The 24,494-nt window shown below is 40.1% G+C and overlaps 1 protein-coding gene across 1 annotated transcript in view; it reads left to right on the forward strand.

Annotated features, from left to right (window-relative positions):
- The window catches only part of WDR7 (WD repeat domain 7), a 1,007,279-nt gene that overhangs the window by 369,952 nt on the left and 612,833 nt on the right, over window positions 1–24,494 (forward strand). Inside the window, 1 exon segment of the mRNA XM_053701142.1 lies at window positions 23,838–23,956. Coding sequence (XP_053557117.1) covers window positions 23,838–23,956 — 119 coding nt within the window.

A 24,494-nucleotide genomic window follows, 5' to 3' on the forward strand; every position in this document is an offset into this window, starting at 1 on the left:
ACGGGAGAATTGCTTGAAGGATTTAGTGGGGCCTAGTTGCCGCATTTTTCTGGTGCGTTTTTTTGGCCTTACGGTTCACCTTCTGACTGGGAGTTGTTACGCTGGGTTTGTTACGCTTCCGCATTCCTCAAAGTGTGGCGATTAAGATTTTCTGCCTTGTTTGGATCTGGTCATAGGAGGTGGTGAGTGCCCCAGCCATTGTGTGTGTCAGGTGCCGTTCGTTTTTTCATATTGTCCTAATTTTCTCTTGGTTTTAACCATGGAGGATTCTGAAGCTGAGACTGTCATTGTTTCTGATTCCGATTCTTCCTCTTGTGAGGAAGGTGCTTCGGTCAACTGACGCAGGTTTATCAGTCCTGTCTCTTGTGCCTTCTTAGAGTGCTTGGTTCCTCGGGCTCGGGGAACCAGGGGCCTATTAAGCCATCAGCCTCTGGGGGCTCTGTTCCTCAAGCAGTGGATTCCCAACAGCACCCTTCCTCTACATTTGCGGGTAACCCTGATGTTAATTCTCCCACTGCACAGGGTGATTTGTTTCCCCTGGAGATGGCGGGTTATTTCCGCTTCTATATATTGATGGTGCTGGTTCCCCTGCAGGATCCGGAGGTTTCTGCGTAGTTGCGTTCTTGCCCAATTATCCCGGGTGTCCAGACTTCGGGTGGGTCTATTCAGTTACCTCCGGGGGTGAATATTCCTCCATGTTGCACCTTTCGTTATCGGATTGCATGGCTGCGCGTTCTACTCCGTCGTCTTTATGACTTATTGGGGGATCCTCTCCTCTATCAGTCAGGGAATGTGTCATCGCATGGTGCTTCGAGCTAGACTATGTGGGATGTTGATCGTCTCCTGTCGGTCGCTTGTGTCCTAGCCCAGAGTTTTCTTCTATAAGGTACGACGAGTCCACAGATTCATCCTTTACTTGTGGGATATTATCCTCCTGCTAACAGGAAGTGGCAAAGAGCACCACAGCAGAGCTGTCTATATAGCTCCTCCCTTAGCTCCACCCCCCAGTCATTCTCTTTTCCTACTCTAAGTACTAGGATAGGGTAAAGTGAAAGAGGTGATAAAATATTAGTTTTTAATTTCTTCAAGCAAGAGTTTGTTATTTTAAATGGTACCAGTGTGTACTATTTACTCTCAGGCAGCAGATGGATGAAGACTGGTGCCTGCAGGATGATGATCTTAGCATTTGTAACTAAGATCCAGTGCTGTTCCCACAGAGGCTGAGGAGTACAGGAAACTTCAGTGTGAGGAACGTTTTCATGCTATGCAGCAGTGAGGTATGTTCAGTCATATTTTTCTGGAGAGACTGTGTATTTCAGAAAGGCTGACATTATACCTAGGAGGGTAAGGGTAAGCAGTAATCCTAGAGCTAATAAGAAGGGCATTACTACGCTTGTATAAGGGGCTAATTACAAAAATGGTTGACACTGAGTTGTAAATATTTGTGGGCAAACGTTTTTATGATCTGGGAGTGCTGTTATCGTTTTGTGGACAGTAACGTTTTGGGCAACTTTATTGAGGGTACACTTGGCTTATTTTTTGGGTCTCAGAACCCACATGGCTAGTTAAAACCGCTCTGGTGCGGTTCTTTGAGGCTGTAGAGACATCGAGTGAGATGGGCGGGGCCTATTTTCGCGCCTCAGATGTGCAGTTAGTTTCTCGCAGCAAGCTCTAACTCCTGAGGGCCCTGGTGGATGTTTTGGGCCAAATTGAAGCTTTATCCCCACATTTACTATCCCTGAGGGCAGGTAGGTGCTGAGGGTGTTTTTTTTCCGGATTTAGGCCTAATTTCCATCCGGTTTACACATTAAAGGGTTAAATGTTATAATTCCTTGTAGGGCAATATTTACTACATATATTGTGTCTGCTTGCAAAATTTTGAAAAATTTGGTGCATTTTAAGGCTGTTTTGCAGAACGTGTATGCTTTTTTTTCTCTTAAAGGCGCAGTACCGTTTTTTAAGATTGTTATTTTTTTTCACTAAATAAAGTGTTTTCATGCTTTTTTGTAGTCGTTACTAGCCTGTTCAACATGTCTGACATTGAGGAAAGTCAATGTTCAATATGTTTAGAAGCCATTGGGGAACCTCCACTTAGAATGTGTCCCTCATGCACTGAAAGGTCAATAAATTGCAAAGAACATATTTTAGCTACTAAAAGTATGTCGCAGGATGATTCTCAGTCAGAAGGGAATCAGTTTATGCCATCTAATTCTCCCCAAGTATCACAACCATTAACGCCCGCACAAGCAACGCCAAGTACTTCTAGTGCGTCTAATTCTTTCACCCTGCAAGATATGGCCGCAGTTATGAATACTACCCTAACAGAGGTTTTATCTAAGTTGCCTGGGTTGCAGGGGAAGTGCAATAGGTCTGGCGTGAGAACAAACGCTGAGCCCTCTGACGCTTTATTAGCCATATCCGATGTACCCTCACAATGTTCTGAGTTGGGGGTGAGGGATTCGCTGGCTGAGGGAGAGTTTTCTGATTCAGGAAATATGTTCCCTCAGACAGACTCGGATATGACGGCTTTTAAATTTAAACTAGAACACCTCCGCTTATTGCTCAGGGAGGTTTTAGCGATTCTGGATGATTGTGACCCTATTGTATTTCCAGAGAAATTGTGAAAAATGGACAGATTCCTAGAGGTTCCTGCCTACACTGATGTTATTCCGGTCCCTAAGAGGATTTCGGAAATTGTTAATAAGGAGTGGGATAGACCATGTGTTACGTTCGCTCCACCTCCTACTTTTAAGAAAATGTTTCCCATATCAGACACCGTGCGGGACTCGTGGCAGACGGTCCCTAAGGTGGAGGGAGCTATTTCTACCCTGGCTAAGCATACAACTATACCTATTGAGGACAGTTGTGCTTTCAAAGATCCTATGGATAAAAAATTAGAGGGTCTCCTGAAGAAAATATTTGTTCGTCAAGGTTTTCTTCTCCAACCTATAGCATGCATTGTTCCTGTAACTACTGCAGCGTCCTTTTGGTTCGAGGCTCTGGAAGAGGCTCTTCAGGTTGAGACCCCATTAGATGATATTCTGGATATAATTAGGGCTCTCAAGCTAGCTAATTCTTTCATTACAGATGCCGCTTTTCATCTGGCTAAATTAGTGGCGAAGAATTCAGGTTTTGCCATTTTAGCGCATAGAGCGTTATGGCTTAAGTCCTGGTCTGCTGATGTGTCATCAAAAGCTAAGCTTTTAGCCATCTCTTTCAAGGGTAAGACCCTATTCGGGCCTGAACTGAAAGAGATCATTTCAGACATCACTGGAGGGAAAGGCCATGCCCTTCCTCAGGATTAGACGAATAAGATGAGGATCAAACATAATAATTTACGTTCCTTTCGAAACTTCAAAGGTGGTCCCTTTACCCCTTCCCCTGCCGCTGCTGCAAAGCAAGAGGGGAATTTTGCTCAATCCAAGTCAGTCTGGAGACCTAACCAGACTTGGAACAAGGGTAAACAGGCCAAGAAGCCTGCTGCTGTCACCAAGACAGCATGAAGGGGTAGCCCCTGATCCGGGACCGGATCTAGTAGGAGGCAGACTTTCTCTCTTCGCTCAGGCTTGGGAAAGATACGTTCAGGACTCCTGGGCTTTAGAAATCATAACCCAGGGGTATCTTCTAGATTTCAAAGATTTTCCCCCAAGGGGGAGATTCCATCTTTCTCAATTGTCTGTAAACCAGACAAAAATAGAGGCGTTCTTATGCTGCGTAGAACAGAACAGAGGCAAGGGTTCTACTCCAATCTGTTTGTGGTTCCCAAAAAAGAGGGAACTTTCAGACCAATTTTGGATCTCAAGATCCTAAACAAATTCCTCAGAGTCCCATCCTTCAAGATGGAGACCATTCAGACTATTTTGCCGATGATCCAGGAGGGTCAATATGACCACCGTGGACCTAAAGGATGCGTATCTAAAAATTCCTATCCGCAAAGATCATCACCAGTTCCTCAGGTTCGCCTTTCTGGACAAGCATTATCAGTTTGTGGCTCTTCTCTTCGGGTTGGCCACAGCTCCCAGAATTTTCACAAAGGTTCTAGGGTCCCTTCTGGCGTTTCTAAGGCCGCGGGGCATAGCTGTGGTGCCTTATCTGGACGATATCTTAATCCAGGAGTCGACTTACCAACTAGCCAAGTCTCACACGGACATCATGTTGGCTTTTCTAAGATCTCACGGGTGGAAGTTAAAGGAGTTCACTTATCCCTCTCACAAGAGTTCCATTCCTGGGAACTCTGATAGATTCGGTGGACATGAAAATTTTTCTGACGGATGTCAGGAAATAAAAAATGTTATCCATCTGACGAACTCTTCATTCCATTCCTCGGCCGTCAGTGGCTCAGTGTATGGAGGTAATCGGCTTAATGGTAGCGGCAATGGACATAGTTCCGTTTGCTCGCTTGCATCTCAAACCACTGCAACTTTGCATGCTCAAACAGTGGAATGGGGATTATGCAGATTTATCTTCTCAGATAAATCTGGACCATGAGACCAGAGACTCTCTTCTTTGGTGGCTGTCACAGGATCATCTGTCCAAGGGAATGTGTTTCCGCAGGCCAGCGTGGGTCATAGTGACGACGGACGCCAGCCTATTGGGCTGGGGTGCAGTCTGGAATTCCCTGAAAGCACAGGGTTTGTGGACTCGGGAGGAGGCTCTCCTCCCGATCAATATTCTAGAACTGAGAGCGATATTCAACGCGCTTCAGGCGTGGCCTCAGCTGACAATATCACGACTGTAGCATATATCAGTAATCAGGGGGGAACAAAGAGTTCTCTAGCGATGATAGAGGTTACCAAAATAATTTGATGGGCAGAGACTCACTCTTGCCATCTATCAGCAATCTATATCCCAGGAGTGGAGAACTGGGAAGTAAGTCGTCAGACTTTTCATCCGGGGGAACTCCATCTGGAGGTGTTTGCACAATTGATTCAGCAATGGGGCACACCAGAATTGGATCTGATGGCGTCTCGTCAGAACTCCAAACTTCCTCGTTACGGATCCAGGTCAAGGGATCCTCAGGCAGTACTGATAGATGCTCTAGCAGTACCCTGGTCTATCAACCTGGCTTATGTGTTTCCACCATTTCCTCTCCTTCCTCGTTTGATTGCCAGAATCAAACAGGAGAGAGTTTCAGTGATTTTGATAGCACCTGCGTGGCCACGCAGGACTTGGTATGCAGACCTGGTGGACATGTAATCTCTTCCACCATGGACTCTGCCACTGAGACAGGACCTTCTGATTCAAGGTCCGTTCCAGCATCCAAATCTAGTTTCTCTGTGACTGACTGCTTGGAGATTGAACGCTTGATCTTATCCAAGCGGGGTTTCTCTGAGTCGGTCATAGATACCTTGATTCAGGCTCGAAAGCCTGTCACCAGGAAAATTTATCATAAGATATGGCGTAAATATCTTTATTGGTGCGAATCCAATGGCTACTCATGGAGTAAGATCAGGATTCCTAGGATTTTGTCCTTTCTCCAAGAAGGATTGGAGAAGGGGCTATCAACTAGTTCCTTAAAGGGACAGATATCTGCTTTATTAATTCTACTGCACAATCGCCTGGCAGATGTTCCAGACGTTCAGTCGTTCTGTCAGGCTTTAGTTAGAATCCAGCCTGTGTTTAAACCTGTTGCTCCGCCATGGAGTTTGAATTTAGTTCTTAAAGTTCTTCAAGGGGTTCCCTTTGAACCTATGCATTGCATAGATATGAAGCTTATATCTTGGATTGTTCTGTTTTTAGTTGCTATCTCTTCGGCTCGAAGAGTTTCTGAACTATCTTCATTGCAATGCGACTCGCCTTATCTTGTTTTCCATGCTGATAAGGTGGTTTTGCGTACCAAACCTGGATTCCTTCCTAAGGTTGTTACTAATAGGAATATCAATCAGGAAATTGTTGTTCCTTCTCTGTGTCCTAATCCTTCCTCTAAGAAGGAGCGTCTGTTGGACAACTTGGACGTGGTTCGTGCTTTGAAGTTTTACTTACAAGCAACCAAAGATTTCCGTCAAACATCTTCTTTGTTGTCTATTCTGGAAAACGTAAAGGTCAAAAAGCTACGGCTACCTCTGTTTTTGGCTGAAAAGCATCATCCGTTTGGCATACGAAACTGCTGGACAGCAGCCTCCTGAAAGGATTACAGCTTACTCTACTAGAGCGGTGGCTTCCACATGGGCTTTTAAAAATGATGCTTCTGTTGAACAGATTTGTAAGGCTGCGACTTGGTCTTCGCTTCATACCTTTTCCAAATTTTACAAATTTGATACTTTTGCTTCTTCGGAGGCTATTTTTGGGAGAAAAGTTCTTCAAGCAGTGGTGCCTTTTGTTTAACTATCTGTCTTGTCCCTCCCGTTCATCCGTGTCCTGTAGCTTTGGTATTGTATCCCACAAGTAAAGGATGAATCCGTGGACTCGTCGTACCTTATAGAAGAAAAGTAAATTTATGCTTACCTGATAAATTAATTTCTTCTATGGTACGACGAGTCCACGGCCCGCCCTGTCATTTTAAGACAGATTATATTTATTTGATTTTAAACTTCAGTCACCTCTGCACCTTGTAGTTTCTCCTTTTTCTTCCTGTACCTTCGGTCGAATGACTGGGGGGTGGAGCTAAGGGAGGAGCTATATAGACAGCTCTGCTGTGGTGCTCTTTGCCACTTCCTGTTAGCATGAGGATAATATCCCACAAGTAAAGGATGAATCCGTGGACTCGTCGTACCATAGAAGGAATGAATTTATCAGGTAAGCATAAATTTACTTTTTTTGGCAGATGCCTTTGGGCTGCCTTTTTTTCTTTCATCCGGTTAGGATACTTTTTATTTGATGGTTCCTTCTGGAATTTCTGGGATGGACTTGCTTTTTGTTACTTCCTTGGAAGTTATTCACGTTCCATCTTTAATGGACCCTCTTCGTGGATCAGCAGTGGAGCGCTTGTCGGTATGCAAGATACAGCAGGTTCATGCCTGCATTCTCTATGATCTGGCAGCGTTGCCCTTGGGAATGGACTTCTGGGTTTGGTGTTCCTCTGGTTCTGGTGGGACTCTGCCCATGTTTCTGGTCGCACTCTTTTGAGGTGGCTGGTGGTGTTCCTCCCTCTCGTTCAAGGAGGGGTGGGACTCTGTCCCTGCACTTTTCACTGTCGTTGACAAGTTGTTTTTTTTCGTGTGTGGGCGGTCCTCGTTGCGGCGGTTTTGCGGTTGTGGAGGACGTCCCTGTTTATCTCAGGATCCTAGGCTGTGGTTCTGGTCATCTTTTGACCTTTCTGCTGTCTCTGTTTCTTTTGGATGCAGTGGGTCCCTGTTGAGGTGCTCTCTGAGCTCTCCGGGGGGGGGGGATTGGATCTCTGATTTTTCCCTCCATGGAGGGGTGTTTGTCTAGAAACTTGGTTTCTGCTGGTTCTGTTTTTCTTTGGTTCCCTCCAGCTGGGGAGCTGGACAAGGGTTTTTTTTTTCCTTTATCTGTGGCTGCACTACAGCGTGCTACTTGGTCGTCTGTGCGGTTTTCTTTTCTCAAGATACTTTTTGTTCTCTTTCGTTCTCCGACTTGGTCGTGTTTGACTGATGATGCCCTTTTTTCTGGCATTCGTGAGGCTTTCTGGAGTCTCCCGAGCTAGTTTGATCTGTCTTTTGTAGGACAGGGTTCTGGTTAGTTATCCCTCTACCTTACTTCTTCCTTTGGAGAGTTGTTGGTCAGGGTTCCCTTATGGGGGCTTGTGTATTGGATCTGCCATTGGGCGATAGTGCGTTTAGAATCCTGTTGGCTCAGTGATGTTGCATGTGGTTTTTACCCAGGCTTGGGACTGTCATTTGTGTCTTGGGGCTATTTTTTCTTAATGTTTTTGCTCCCTGCTTTTGGATGAAGCTGAACTTTTTTATTTATGGGTGTGGTTCAGTCCTGGTGCCCTCAGTTTGGGCCGCCTCTTACCCTCCCGTTCTTGGCATTCAGTGTCCTCTTTGGCTTGGGTATAATTCCCCCACAAGTAATGAATGCGGCTGTGGACTCTTTCCCATTAGGAAGAAAAACATAAATTATGCTTACCTGATAATTTCATTTTCTTCCGTGGGAAAGAGTCCACAGCCCCCCGCCGTTTTTTGAGGCGTTTTTCGTGTATATTCTTCTGGCACCCTTTCACCTTGATATTTCTTCCACTGATCCTTGTTCCTCGGCAGAATGAATGGTGGATAGGGGAAGTGGGAGGAGTATTTAAGTCTTTGGCTGGTGTGTCTTTGCCTCCTCCGGGTGGCCACGTTCTTATTTTCCACAAGTAATGAATGCAGCTGTGGACTCAGGTAAGCATAATTTATCTTTTTGGAACAGCCAGTTGTGGGTCATTTTTTGGAAGCTGGACATCAGATTGCTTTACTGAGAACTATGATTTCCTCACACTTTGGAAGTCTCTCTACCTGTACTATAGGGGCCGTGCAGGGATACATTTGTTTATCTCCATATGTTACGTACATCGTCCACACAATGCTAGTTGAGATCTAACTTTAATATTTATGTTTAGATATTACATTTTGATTAATAATGTATTCCTCTTGTAATATTATTGATTTCAGGACTAATGCAAACTATTGCTTAATAGGGTTGATTAAAATAAAAACCATGTACTTTGGTTAATAACAACTCTGGGTAAACCGTGTTAGATCGGCATATTGAAGTGAACAAGATGTATGTGCTAGTCTTCATGGTGATAAGGGCATGGTGCACACCTTCACTATGATAGCTGATTGGATACAATATTTGTCATTGTGACACGCTCCATTTTAAAAAAAGGTTCTCTAACTAAACTGAAACGTTATGGTTATGCGTTACGTTTTTTTTTTGTTTTTTTTTAAAAGAAAGATTAAAGTAAAATTATGTTTTAGTACAAGTGCCTTTTGGATTGTTCATGTAAGGAGCCTAAGGAGTCTAAACAATTGATATATATATATATATATATATATATATATATATATATATATATATATATAATATAAACACTATAACAATGGATGATGTAAAAAAACAGGGATTACAGAATTGTATAACAAAATATTGCTTCCTCATATTATTTAGTGGAAGTCATTCTTGTATTTCACAATATTGTGTATATATTGAATTCTCTCTTTCAAAGATTAGCACTTTATCATCTTTTTCTTTTAGAAAGTTTTTATGTAAACTATTTCTCCAGACTTAAAGTGAAGGTAAACTTTGATGAATGAAAGCCCGTTTTTTAAAAATACTTTTAAAAACAGGGGCACTTTCATTCATCAAAGTTTACAAATCAGCCATTTTGATTAAAAACTTACCTTTTTTTCTTTTCATAGCCAGAGCAGCTTCCCCCTCCTGGAAATCCTCTCTTCACACGTCAGCAATAACTAATCCGGCTTCCTCCAATCACAGCATGGCCTCAGACAATGACTACCCTGGGGGGAAAGCCGTGATTGGAGGAAGCCGGATTAGTCATTGCTGACGTGTGAAGAGAGGATTTCCCGGAGGGGGAAGATGCTCTGGCTTTGAAGAAAAAAAAAGCTAAGTTTTTAATCAAAAGGGCTGCTTTGTAAACTTTGATGAATGAAAGTGCCCCTGTTTTTAATAGTATTTCTTTTGCAAGATGTACCGAGTCCACGGATTCATCCTAACTTGTGGGATATTGTCCTTCCTGACAGGAAGTAGCAAAGAGAGCACCACAGCAGAGCTGTCTATATAGCTCCCCCCCTTAACTCCACCCCCCAGTCATTCTCTTTGCTGGCTCTAAGCAGGAAGAGTAAAGAGAAGAGGTGTTAAATTGTTGTTCCTTCTCTGTGTCCTAATCCTTCTTCTAAGAAGGACCGTCTGTTGCACAACTTGGACGTGGTTCGTGCCATGAAGTTTTATTTGCAGGCAACCAAAGATTTTCACCGATCATCTTCTTTGTTTGTTGTCTATGCTGGAAAGCATAGAGGTCAAAAGGCTACGGCTACCTCTCTTTCCTTTTGGCTGAAAAGCATCATCCGTTTGGCTTATGAGACTGCTGGACAGCAGCCTCCTGACATAATTATAGCTCACTCCACTAGAGCGGTGGCTTTCACATGGGCTTTTAAAAATTATGCTTCTGTTGAACAGATTTGTAAGGCTGCGACTTGGTCTTCGCTTCATACCTTTTCCAAATTTTACAAATTTGATACTTTTGCTTCTTCGGAGGCTATTTTTGGGAGAAAGGTTTTACAAGCAGTGGTGCCTTCCGTTTAGGTTCCTGTCTTGTTCCTCCCTTCATCCGTGTCCTAAAGCTTTGGTATTGGTATCCCACAAGTTAGGATGAATCCGTGGACTCGGTACATCTTGCAAAAGAAAACAGAATTTATGCTTACCTGATAAATTTCTTTCTTTTGCGATGTACTGAGTCCACGGCCCGCCCTGTCTATTCAAGACAGATAGTATTTTTTATGTAAACTTCGGTCACCTCTGCACCTTATAGTTTCTCCTTTTCTTCCTTGGCCTTCGGTCGAATGACTGGGGGGTGGAGTTAAGGGGGGAGCTATATAGACAGCTCTGCTGTGGTGCTCTCTTTGCTACTTCCTGTCAGGAAGGACAATATCGCACAAGTTAGGATGAATCCGTGGACTCGATACATCGCAAAAGAAAGAAATTTATCAGGTAAGCATAAATTCTGTTTTTTAAAAAACGGGCTTTCATTCACCAACGTGTACCTTCACTTTAAGATATCTTAGGTGTTGCAACTTGCTTTCAGACTGTAGTTTGGCAACATCATATATGTGACTTTGTACTGTAAGAAACAAGACTCACTGTTGCATAAAGAATACTTTCAATTTGCCTAGTTTTGCTTTTAGATTTAAGAGAACAAAATGTCTTGGCAACATTTATTAATAAAAAAAATCACACAAAGGGGTACAAAGTAAAGTATCTGGTGTGTTGCACACTACAACTAGCACTTAATCATAGGTAATGCTTTTAAACTGACTCTTCTGGAAGAAAATTAGCTTCCTTCTGCTCTGACAATGTTCCCCAACTTTGTGGATTAATTTTTCCAGCAGGATGATGCTACATGCCACTAAGACAGGTCAATTAAAGTGTGGATAGTGGACCACCAGATCAAGACTTTGTCATGGCCAGTCCAATCTCCAGACCTGAACCCTATTGAAAACCTCTGGAATGTGATTATCATGCTTCTGACCTCTTTAACAGGAGGTGATGACCTTGAGACTGATGTGTAACGGACTATAGAGAGCTATTAACAATGTCCACTTTGACAGTGTCTTCTCCAAAAGAAAAGGCATCATACATCAATACCTTTGTGGATACAGTGTTATCATGGAATGTTACAAAACAAGATCTTTCTTGTGCCGGCCTACTCTCAAGGAATTGGACTCCAGAACATATAATGAATGTCTTCCTCAATAGCTTTAGGGAGTAACTGGGAAACATGGACAGTATAAGGAGGGGTTACATAATTGTTCTGACTTGTTGATACATTGGGACTGGGTCTTTTGTCAGAGCCGGTAAAGGTAGAAGCAATGGTGTTAGACTTGACAAATAAACAGGAACTAGCAGTTTGTAAGTTTTCCCTTCCATATCCTCACCTTTGGAGTAAGATTCATAGTCAGGATCCAAAAGGTTAGCCTCAGGATTAACTTCACACTCTCCACCCTGTCTCTCAATTATTTCACAGCTGTAAGCCTTTGGAAGTGTCATCTTCTTAGCCGCTTCTCAGACTGCTGTTGTGGCAAGGAATGGGAGTCAGGTCTGATTTAATCGTTATATGATGTAGTAACTTTTACAGCTATCCTTTCATTAATCTGCTGATTAGTCAGCTGTGGCCTACGATATTTTCTAGGTTTATTTAGGTCTTTCTTTCAGATGACGAAGCAGAGTTGTTTGTCGTCAGTTTTCTGGCCTCCTAAACTGGCAGCTGTGTGCTGTGGATTTTAGGATGCATAGCTCTAGCTTTGCTGTCATGTTTAATAAAGCACTCTTGTCTGGGATTCTTTGGAGGCCGAATGGGGCCGGCCTTGTTGAAGTGTCCTAACCCCCACAGTAAAAACAAAGCGCGTTGAGCTTCCTCCAACATATTTCTTCCTTAGAAAGGGGTGAGCGTTCGGACGAAGCTGGAGTTTTTTGTGTGCAGTGGTTTTCAGGCTTGGTGTACCCTCCCGTCTTGGCATTCAGTGTCCTCTATAGCTTGGGTATTGTTTTCCCAAAAGTAATGAATGCAGCTGTGGACTCTTTCCATTTAAGAAGAAAAACATAAATTATGCTTACCTGATAATTTTCTTTTCTTCTGATAGAAAGAGTCCACAGCTCCCCACCCGTAATTTTTATGTGGGGCGTCCTTTATTTTATTGTTCTGGCACCTTTCACCCTGATATTTCTTCTACTGTTCCTCGACAGAATGACTGGGGGATGAGGGGAGTGGGAGGAGTATGTAAGCCTTTGGCTGGGGTGTCTTTGCCGCCTCCTCGTGGCCAGGTTCTTATTTCCCAAAAGTAATGAATGCCGCTGTGGACTTTCCATCAGAAGAAAAGGAAATTATCAGGTAAGCATAATTTATGGGTTTTTTTTTAGATATCATCAATTAGCAGATTATAGCCCATCTCCTTGTCGTAATCCAAACAATTCATTTGTTGGTTTCTTTCTTAATTTATAGATTGTAAGTGCATTCAAATTCTACTTTCAAATTACAAAGGTTTTTAAGACAATCCTTTATTTTGTTTGTCCCTTGGTCCATGTAAAGGTCAGAGGGCCACATCAGTTTCTATAGCTTTTAGCTAAATCTCCTGATTGCCAAGGTTTACTTGGAGGCAGGATAGTCTTTTCCAAATCGCATTATTGCACTTTTCTTCTTGGATTTTCAAGAATGAGGATTATATTGAATACATTGTTTAAGGGAAGCAATATACTTTCTCTAAATTTTACCTCTTTGATGTGTTTGGTAGGAAAGTCCTTCAGGCAGCAGTATCTGGTAATTTAGGTGCCTGCCTTAAAATAGTGATTGGGTGATGCAACAAAACAATGAGCCAAAGCACACAATTAAATCAAGTAAAGAATGGATGAAAAAGAAGACAACCTTAACCCAACTGAGATGCTGGGGGAGACCTGAAGAAGATTCTGCCATCAATAAAACCCAGAAATATTGATTAACTGAAACAGAATTTTAGGAAGGAATAGTCAAAAATCAATCCTCATCTTTGTGCAATTCTTATAAGCAGCTACCGGAATTGTTTAGTGGTGATTGCTGATTTTAAAGGAGGATCTACAAGTTTCTGAATTAACTGGTTCACAAACTTTTTTTTCTAAATGTAGGTTCACACAAGAAATGAGTAGTTGAGCTTTGGAACTAATATCTAGACTGGTGCCAGATTATTCATCTTTCTTATTAGGCAATTGTCTTCCTCATTTGATAGTTACAGGGTGCACATACCCTAAGGAAAAAAATGTCTTTTATACAAATAACCTATCTGATCTAGAATTTGGTGGCAAATCTTGATGCCCAGAGTAGACAATAGAAATATATTGGGCTTTATAAGCTCCATAATTGTAAGCAGTTCAAATTAATTATTTCACTCCTTTTACTATTTCTATATAACGATTTGATCAGGAAATCCTAAAAGTAACCGCATATAACAGTGAATTACATTTCTAAACAATGTAATATTTTTAGTTAAGCACACACCTGGATGATCCTCAGACCTTATACAGTTTCTTCTGTTCAAGATTGCCAGCACCCGGTGTGCAAATTTGGTTTGTATCTATATATATCACATCACACTCAAATGATCAATTCATACCAAGTTTTCTTTGGCCAAACTGGGCTGTCATCTTTACAGATGCCAGTCTTTAAGTTGAGATATGATTTGGCAACAGATCAAGGCCCAGGTTAGAGGACTATTCAGAAGTTATCCCCTACCTGAAATGTTTAGAATTGAAAACAGTGTTTCTGACATCAAAAGACAATGGGATTGTTTCCTTATTGGAACCATGATTTTATCTAGCTGGACAACATGAAAGTGATGACATATTTAAAGGTCATTTTTTCACTGAAATCTTGGAAGAAAAATGCTGGCAGTCTTAGATAAACAGAAATCTTCTTCAGCTTGATTTTTGCAATGTATGTGCAAGCTTTTTTGACCTTTGTAGGAAAATTTCCTGAGTTGCCAGAATATTTATCCCAGGGGGTTCTCTTTTGTCAACAAAAGAAGCATGCAAGCATTCTAGGTATTGTACTGAAACTATCTTTCTTATGGCTTTGCTGTAGAAGGTTCACACTAGTTTTTCCAACTTTGTGGGTGTGGTAAGTGATTGAAAAGACTAAGTTGTCAGAATAGAGGGTGATTCTTCTGTCTTGCCTTTCTTAGAAACACTGTTTTGGATTTAATTCTTCTGACTGGACAGTATTATTTGTTACTTTAGACTTACTATATTCTTAAGTGCTTGCACTAATTATCTTTTGCTAGAAGATACTAATAGATGTATAAATACAATTGTGAAATATTGTATTGAATTACAGTGTGAGTCTAATAAGTTCTGAATTATACATTGTGTTGTTTTTTTTTCTTCTTCATTTGATGGTAAGAAGTTTTGAAGATCTTTGGGGTCCAAAAAATCTTTTTTCAATGAGCATAATCATATTGTAAACTGTGTGAGTACATTTACCTTTAATATCTTCCCATGTGCTGTTTTCGTACACCATTGGATGTGCTTCTTGACTTCTTTTTTTACTTATTGAACCTTTGGGATTGCACTTCCTGGTGTTTAATAGGCAATAATCTTAATGACATTTTGAAAATAAAATGTACTAACATTTATTTGTGCTCCTCTCTAATATTCATTAAAATAAGGTGTTTTTCAACCGAAGAGGTATTCAATGGGGTTGAGGTCAGGGCTCCATTCTGGCTACATGCAGGCTACTCAAGTTTCTGCACACGAAACTCATCAAACCATGTCTTCATCCTCCTCCACCAAACTTTACAGTAGGCACTTTGCATTTCAGTAGGTAGCATTCTTCTATCAGACTGCCAAATAGTGAAGCATGATTCATCATTCCAGGGAAAACGTTTCCACTGCTCCAATCAAAAATTAGTTGAGGTGTCCATATACTTTTAGCCATATAGTGTATATATGTATATTAAACACTAAATAGATGTTAGACAGAATGATGTATTCACAGCATAGATAGACTGTAGATAATGTGCAAATCTACATATAAAGAGACTTGAAACCTATTTTTTTCTTTCATGATTCAGATAGAGAATACAATTTAATTTTTTTCCAATTTCAAAAAAATCTAATTTGTGTCGTTCTCATCTGATTCTTTGTTGAAGAGATATCTAGATAGGTAGCGGGCACATGTCTGGAGCACTAAATGACAGGAAACAATGCTGCCATCTACTGCTCTTGCTAAACTGCTGCTATATAGTGCTGCAGGCACGTACACATTCAGCAAACGGTAATAAGAAAACATAGACAATTTGATTATATAAGTACAATGGAAAGTTGTATAAAATTGTATTTTCTATCTGAATCATGAATGGAAAATATTGGGCTTTATTTCCATTTAAATATAAAAAAATAAGAGTAAAGCAGTTGACATATTTTTTTAACTATATGCAATTTTAAAGTTTATTTTACAATCTTAAAGTGTCAATGCCTTTTGAAAAGATGTGTTAATTAAAAATAACACATATGATAGAAGAAGCACACTTTAATTAAATGTGTTGTAAAAAAGAGGTTAGGTGTTTTTAAACTTAGAGCTTTTGTTAGAGAATGCAACTGCACCTTCACCTTTGCCATCTGACCTGTGTCCCGTTTTTTCTAATTTTAGAAACAATCACTAAGACCTCTTGTACACAAACTAATAATAGAAGGAAAAGGTGTCTGAACTAGAAATGTAAACCAGCAGCCTTTGCTGACCTCTTCTAGTACATGTGGTAACATTTTTACATGCCATATTGATGTCTTATAGCAATAGATAGAGCAAAAAAGGTGAACTTTCTGAGTCTTCATGATTACAAGACCTACCTTATTTAGCGGAAGTTTTGATAAGGTTTTCTTGTAAACAGTCTCTTCTGAGGTATTTATTTTAAAAAAATAAAACCACTGAAAATTAAACCACCAATCTTAAACATGCAACAATAAACGCTCCTATTGCACTAAAGTATCATATATATATATATATATATATATATATATATATATATATATATATATATATATATATATATATATATATATATATATATATACTCTCACCATAAATGAAATACTTATATACCAGGGTGCAGCAAAGTATAAATATAAATCCTGGAAATGAATTGCACTCTCTGGATTTGACAAAAAATATTCTTTTACTGCGTGACGTTTCTGGGTTTTCACTATATATACATACACACTCACTGTTATTAAAAATATCACTTATTGATGCCATATAAAATAACTGAGCTGGTTTTTAATAGTTAGCCCCATATTCTGTCTGGTCTGATTCAGAAACTATAAATACCTGCGTACCTTGTAATGGAGGTAAAAAAACTTAATCAGATTGGCATATAAACACATTAGTGTATTTTACACATTGTAGCATTTTCTTAATGCACTTTTATGTCCCTTTAAAGGGGCACTGAACCCAAATTTTTTCTTTTGTGATTCAGATAGAGGCCTCTATTTAACAAAGTCTGGCGGACCTGATCCGACAGTGCGGAATACGGAGAGCAATACGCGCTCCGTATTCAGCATTGCACCAGCAGCTCACAAGAGCTGCTGGTGCAACGCCACCCCCTGCAGACTCGCGGCCAATGGGTCGCCAGCAGGGAGGTGTCAGTCAACCCGATCCTACTCGATCGGGTTGATTTCCGGCGATGTCTGTCCGCCTGCTCAGAGCAGGTGGGCAGGTTATGGAGCAGCGGTCTTTGTGACCGCTGCTTCATAACTGCTGTTTCTGGCGAGTCTGAAGGCTCGCCAGAAACACGTGCCCAGAAGCTCACTACGGAGCTTGTTAAATGGGCGCCAGAGCATGAAATTTTAAGCAACTTTCTAATTTACTCCTATAATTAAATTGTCTTTATTCTCTTGGTATCTTTATTTGAAATGCAAGAATGTAAGTTTAGATGCCAGCCCATTTTTGTTGAAAAACCTGGGTTGTTATTGCTGATTGGTGGATAAATTCATCCACCAATAAAATACTGCTGTCCAGAGTCTGAACCAAAAAAAAGCGTAGATGCATTATTTTTCAAATAAAGATAGCAAGAGAACGAAGAAAATTTGATAATAGGAGTAAATTAGAAAGTTGCTTAAAATTGGTGCTCTATCTGAATCACGAAAGAAAAAAAAATGGGTTCAGTGTCCTTTTAAGCTGCTCTGCAAGGATGGCTCTTTGTGTATTATGAAATTGTATACGGCTGATGCTTATTTTACTGTTTCTGCAAAAACAAGGGCTCCTAATTGTGTTCCATCTACTTAAAAGGACCCCCAAAAATGTATTTCTTTCATGTAATTAGCAAGAGTCCATGAGCTAGTGACGTATGGGATATACATTCCTACCAGGAGGGGCAAAGTTTCCCAAACCTCAAAATGCCTATAAATACACCCCTCACCACACCCACAATTCAGTTTTACAAACTTTGCCTCCGATGGAGGTGGTGAAGTAAGTTTGTGCTAGATTCTACGTTGATATGCGCTCCGCAGCAAGTTGGGGCCCGGTTTTCCTCTCAGCGTGCAGTGAATGTCAGAGGGATGTGAGGAGTATTGCCTATTTGAATGCAGTGATCTCCTTCTAAGGGGTCTATTTCATAGGTTCTCTGTTATCGGTCGTAGAGATTCATCTCTTACCTCCCTTTTCAGATCGACGATATACTCTTATATATACCATTACCTCTACTGATTCTCGTTTCAGTACTGGTTTGGCTATCTACTATATGTAGATGAGTGTCCTGGGGTAAGTAAGTCTTATTTTTTGTGACACTCCTAGCTATAATTGGGCACTTTGTTTATTAAGTTCTAAATATATGTATTCAAACATTTATTTGCCTTGACTCAGAATGTTCAACTTTCCTTATTTTTCAGACAGTCAGTTTCATATTTGGGATAATGCATTTTAATTTAACATTTTTCTTACCTTAAAATTTGACTTTTTCCCTGTGGGCTGTTAGGCTCGCGGGGGCTGAAAATGCTTCACTTTTTGACGTTATTTTGCACCAAAAATGTCGGCGTTCCGGATGTGGCGTCATTTTTGGCGCCAAAAAGCATTTAGGCGCCAAATAATGTGGGCGTCTTATTTGGCGCGAAAAAATATGGGCGTCACTCTTGTCTCCACATTATTTAAGTCTCATTTTTTATTGCTTCTGGTTGCTAGAAGCTTGTTCTTTGGCATTTTTTCCCATTCCTGAAACTGTCATTTAAGGAATTTGATCAATTTTGCTTTATATATATGTTGTTTTTTCTCTTACATATTGCAAGATGTCTCACGTTGCATCTGAGTCAGAAGATACTACAGGAAAATCGCTGTCAAGTGCTGAATCTACCAAAGCTAAGTGTATCTGCTGTAAACTTTTGGTAGCTATTCCTCCAGCTGTTGTTTGTATTGATTGTCATGACAAACTTGTTAAAGCAGATAATATTTCCTTTAGTAAAGTACCATTGCCTGTTGCAGTTCCTTCAACATCTAAGGTGCAGAATGTTCCTGATAATATAAGAGATTTTGTTTCTGAATCCATAAAGAAGGCTATGTCTGTTATTTCTCCTTCTAGTAAACATAAAAAATCTTTTAAAACTTCTCTCCCTACAGATGAATTTTTAACTGAACATCATCATTCTGATTCTGATGATTCCTCTGGTTCAGAGGATTCTGTCTAAGAGGTTGATGCTGATAAATCTTCATATTTATTTAAAATGGAATTTATTCGTTCTTTACCTAAAGAAGTCCTAATTGCTTTAGAAATAGAGGATTCTGGTCCTCTTGATACTAAATCTAAACGTTTAAATAAGGTTTTTAAAACTCCTGTAGTTATTCCAGAAGTTTTTCCTGTCCCTGATGCTATTGCTGCAGTAATTTCCAAAGAATGGGATAATTTGGGTAATTCATTTACTCCTTCTAAACGTTTTAAGCAATTATATCCTGTGCCGCCTGACAGATTAGAATTTTGGGACAAGATCCCTAAAGTTGATGGGGCTATTTCTACCCTTGCTAAACGTACTACTATTCCTACGTCAGATGGTACTTCGTTTAAGGATCCTCTAGATAGGAAAATGGAGTCCTTTCTAAGAAAAGCTTATCTGTGTTCAGGTAATCTTCTTAGACCTGCTATATCTTTGGCTGATGTTGCTGCAGCTTCAACTTTTTGGTTGGAAACTTTAGCGCAACAAGTAACACATCGTGATTCTCATGATATTATTATTCTTCTTCAACATGCTAATAATTTTATCTGTGATGCCATTTTTGATATTATCAGAGTTGATGTCAGGTTTATGTCTCTAGCTATTTTAGCTAGAAGAGCTTTATGGCTTAAAACTTGGAATGCTGATATGGCTTCTAAATCAACTTTACTTTCCATTTCTTTCCAGGGTAACAAATTATTTGGTTCTCAGTTGGATTCCATTATTTCAACTGTTACTGGTGGGAAAGGAACTTTTTTACCACAGGATAAAAAATCTAAAGGTAAAAACAGGGCTAATAATCGTTTTCGTTCCTTTCGTTTCAACAAAGAACAAAAGCCTGATCCTTCATCCTCAGGAGCAGTTTCAGTTTGGAGACCATCTCCAGTCTGGAATAAATCCAAGCCAGCTAGAAAGGCAAAGCCTGCTTCTAAGTCCACATGAAGGTGCGGCCCTCATTCCAGCTCAGCTGGTAGGGGGCAGGTTACGTTTTTTCAAAGAAATTTGGGTCAATTCTGTTCACAATCTTTGGATTCAGAGCATTGTTTCAGAAGGGTACAGAATTTGTTTCAAGTTGAGACCTCCTGCAAAGAGATTTTTTCTTTCCCGTGTCCCAGTAAATCCAGTAAAAGCTCAAGCATTTCTGAAATGTGTTTCAGATCTAGAGTTGACTGGAGTAATTATGCCAGTTCCAGTTTCGGAACAGGGGATGGGATTTTATTCAAATATCTTCATTGTACCAAAGAAGGAGAATTCCTTCAGACCAGTTCTGGATCTAAAAATATTGAATCGTTATGTAAGGATACCAACGTTCAAGATGGTAACTGTAAGGACTATCTTACCTTTTGTTCAGCAAGGGAATTATATGTCCACAATAGATTTACAGGATGCATATCTGCATATTCCGATTCATCCAGATCACTATCAGTTTCTGAGATTCTCTTTCCTAGACAAGCATTACCAGTTTGTGGCTCTGCCGTTTGGCCTAGCTACAGCTCCAAGAATTTTTACAAAGGTTCTCGGTGCCCTGTTGTCTGTAATCAGAGAACAGGGTATTGTGGTATTTCCTTATTTGGACGATATCTTGGTACTTGCTCAGTCTTTACATTTAGCAGAATCTCATACGAATCGACTTGTGTTGTTTCTTCAAGATCATGGTTGGAGGATCAATTTACCAAAAAGTTCTTTGATTCCTCAGACAAAGGTAACCTTTCTGGGTTTCCAGATGGATTCAGTGTCCATGACTCTGTCTTTAACAGACAAGAGACGTTTAAAATTGATTACAGCTTGTCGAAACCTTCAGTCACAATCATTCCCTTCGGTAGCCTTATGCATGGAAATTCTAGGTCTTATGACTGCTGCATCGGACGCGATCCCCTTTGCTCGTTTTCACATGCGACCTCTTCAGCTCTGTATGCTGAAGCAATGGTGCAAGGATTACACGAAGATATCTCAATTAATATCTTTAAAACCGATTGTTCGACACTCTCTAACATGGTGGACAGATCACCATCGTTTAATTCAGGGGGCTTCTTTTGTGCTTCCGACCTGGACTGTAATTTCAACAGATGCAAGTCTCACAGGTTGGGGAGCTGTGTGGGGATCTCTGACGGCACAAGGAGTTTGGGAATCTCAGGAGGTGAGATTACCGATCAATATTTTGGAACTCCGTGCAATTTTCAGAGCTCTTCAGTTTTGGCCTCTTCTGAAGAGAGAATCGTTCATTTGTTTTCAGACAGACAATGTCACAACTGTGGCATACATCAATCATCAAGGAGGGACTCACAGTCCTCTGGCTATGAAAGAAGTATCTCGAATTTTGGTTTGGGCGGAATCCAGCTCCTGTCTAATCTCTGCGGTTCATATTCCAGGTGTAGACAATTGGGAAGCGGATTATCTCAGTCGCCAAACGTTGCATCCGGGCGAATGGTCTCTTCACCCAGAGGTATTTCTTCAGATTGTTCAAATGTGGGAACTTCCAGAAATAGATCTGATGGCGTCCCATCTAAACAAGAAACTTCCCAGGTATCTGTCCAGATCCCGGGATCCTCAGGCGGAGGCAGTGGATGCATTATCACTTCCCTGGAAGTATCATCCTGCCTATATCTTTCCGCCTCTAGTTCTTCTTCCAAGAGTAATCTCCAAGATTCTGAAGGAATGCTCGTTTGTTCTGCTGGTAGCTCCGGCATGGCCTCACAGGTTTTGGTATGCGGATCTTGTCCGGATGGCCTCTTGCCAACCGTGGACTCTTCCGTTAAGACCAGACCTTCTGTCACAAGGTCCTTTTTTCCATCAGGATCTGAAATCCTTAAATTTAAAGGTATGGAGATTGAACGCTTGATTCTTGGTCAAAGAGGTTTCTCTGACTCTGTGATTAATACTATGTTACAGGCTCGTAAATCTGTATCTCGAGAGATATATTATAGAGTCTGGAAGACTTATATTTCTTGGTGTCTTTCTCATCATTTTTCCTGGCATTCTTTTAGAATACCGAGAATTTTACAGTTCCTTCAGGATGGTTTAGATAAGGGTTTGTCCGCAAGTTCTTTGAAAGGACAAATCTCTGCTCTTTCTGTTCTTTTTCACAGAAAGATTGCTATTCTTCCTGATATTCATTGTTTTGTACAAGCTTTGGTTCGTATAAAACCTGTCATTAAGTCAATTTCTCCTCCTTGGAGTTTGAATTTGGTTCTGGGAGCTCTTCAAGCTCCTCCGTTTGAACCTATGCATTCATTGGACATTAAATTACTTTCTTGGAAAGTTTTGTTCCTTTTGGCCATCTCTTCTGCCAGAAGAGTTTCTGAATTATCTGCTCTTTCTTGTGAGTCTCCTTTTCTGATTTTTCATCAGGATAAGGCGGTGTTGCGAACTTCTTTTGAATTTTTACCTAAAGTTGTGAATTCCAACAACATTAGTAGAGAAATTGTGGTTCCTTCATTATGTCCTAATCCTAAGAATTCTAAGGAGAAATCGTTGCATTCTTTGGATGTTGTTAGAGCTTTGAAATATTATGTTGAAGCTACGAAATCTTTTCGTAAGACTTCTAGTCTATTTGTTATCTTTTCCGGTTCTAGAAAAGGCCAGAAAGCTTCTGCCATTTCTTTGGCATCTTGGTTGAAATCTTTAATTCATCTTGCCTATGTTGAGTCGGGTAAAACTCCGCCTCAGAGAATTACAGCTCATTCTACTAGGTCAGTTTCTACTTCCTGGGCGTTTAGGAATGAAGCTTCGGTTGACCAGATCTGCAAAGCAGCGACTTGGTCCTCTTTGCATACTTTTACTAAATTCTACCATTTTGATGTTTTTTCTTCTTCTGAAGCAGTTTTTGGTAGAAAAGTACTTCAGGCAGCGGTTTCAGTTTGAATCTTCTGCTTATTTTTTTCGTTAAACTTTATTTTGGGTGTGGATTATTTTCAGCAGGAATTGGCTGTCTTTATTTTATCCCTCCCTCTCTAGTGACTCTTGTGTGGAAAGATCCACTTCTTGGGTAGTCATTATCCCAGACGTCACTAGCTCATGGACTCTTGCTAATTACATGAAAGAAAACATAATTTATGTAAGAACTTACCTGATAAATTCATTTCTTTCATATTAGCAAGAGTCCATGAGGCCCGCCCTTTTTTTGTGGTGGTTATGATTTTGTATAAAGCACAATTATTCCAATTCCTTATTTTATATGCTTTCGCACTTTTTTCTTATCACCCCACTTCTTGGCTATTCGTTAAACTGAATTGTGGGTGTGGTGAGGGGTGTATTTATAGGCATTTTGAGGTTTGGGAAACTTTGCCCCTCCTGGTAGGAATGTATATCCCATACGTCACTAGCTCATGGACTCTTGCTAATATGAAAGAAATGAATTTATCAGGTAAGTTCTTACATAAATTATGTTTTCATGATTCAGATAGAACACCCAATTTTTAGCAACTTTCCAATTAATTGCTATTATTAATTTTGCTTCATTCACTTGGTATCCTTTATTGAATGAGCAGCAATGGACCACTGGGAGCAATCTGAATGCATTGGTAAGCCAATAACAAGAGTTATTTATGTTCAGCCACCAATTAGCAGCTAGCTTCCAGCTCCTGAACCTACCTAGGTATGCTTTTCAATGAAGAATATCATGAGAACAAAGCAAATTAGATAATCGAAGAAAATTGGAAAGTTGTTTAAAACTGTATGCTCTATCTGAATCACAAAAGAACATTTTTGATTTTCATGTCCCTTTACAAAAAAAAAATGTCATGGTTCTTTATTGGTAGTTAAGTGTACAAACTTTATGGTAAAGAACTGGGTACAAAAGATGTTACATTGTTTCATTTTTTGTAGTGAATTTGTTATATTTAATATATTTTACAGATGATCAAAATTATATAATATATAATATGCAAAGATACAGATGTCACATGTAGTAATAAGAATTATTTTCTTCCTTTAAAGTAAACTGTTCTGTTTGTTTTGTTTCTGTTTTTCTTAACACAGTTGTAAAATGTTGTTTTTATTAGGGTGGAGCCAGTTGGCAGCCATGCACTGTGTGATGCTGCCTGATCTATTGGGACTTGAGAAGTTTAGGCCACCTCTTCTGGAAATGCTTGCACGAAGGTGGCAGGATCGCTGCTTGGAGGTAAGATTGTATAGAAGAAAACTAATTACATTATTAGCAGCATTTTGGCAATTGGTTTGTAAAGAGCATGTTTTTTTGTTTTGAATAAAAAAAAAAGTGAAAAAAATATCAAAAGCGTCTTCTTTTGCACTCTGCTATTCTATTATAACACTGTGCTATTTGTTACATTGTCTTGCATACCATATGCTAAAGCATTGTGTTTTCCCTAGGATCTGTTTAATCAGAATTGCTCAATGTTCTCAGCTCCTTCCGGCCTTCTCCTGACTGCAGTATATCCCTTGGCACCTGCTGCTTACATAACTGTATATTTAGGTTGGAGTAGACTTTGTTTGGGTATATTTTATAGATTGAGGTGTTTTTCTTCTGCAAGTCCCAAATGCATCCTAGTCCTGAAGATTCCATCTCTCATATGAGGAGGGCAATGTTAATAAGCCCCTAGGGCTTGTGCTACCTACACAAATAACACTTCAGCAGTAGAATTTGTGACCTGTGTGCTGATGGTTTTGTTTTTCATAGGAATCTGTGCTTTTTAATTGTT

This window comes from Bombina bombina, chromosome 2 (assembly GCF_027579735.1).
Source record: "Bombina bombina isolate aBomBom1 chromosome 2, aBomBom1.pri, whole genome shotgun sequence".
Classification (NCBI taxonomy): Eukaryota; Metazoa; Chordata; class Amphibia; order Anura; family Bombinatoridae; genus Bombina; species Bombina bombina.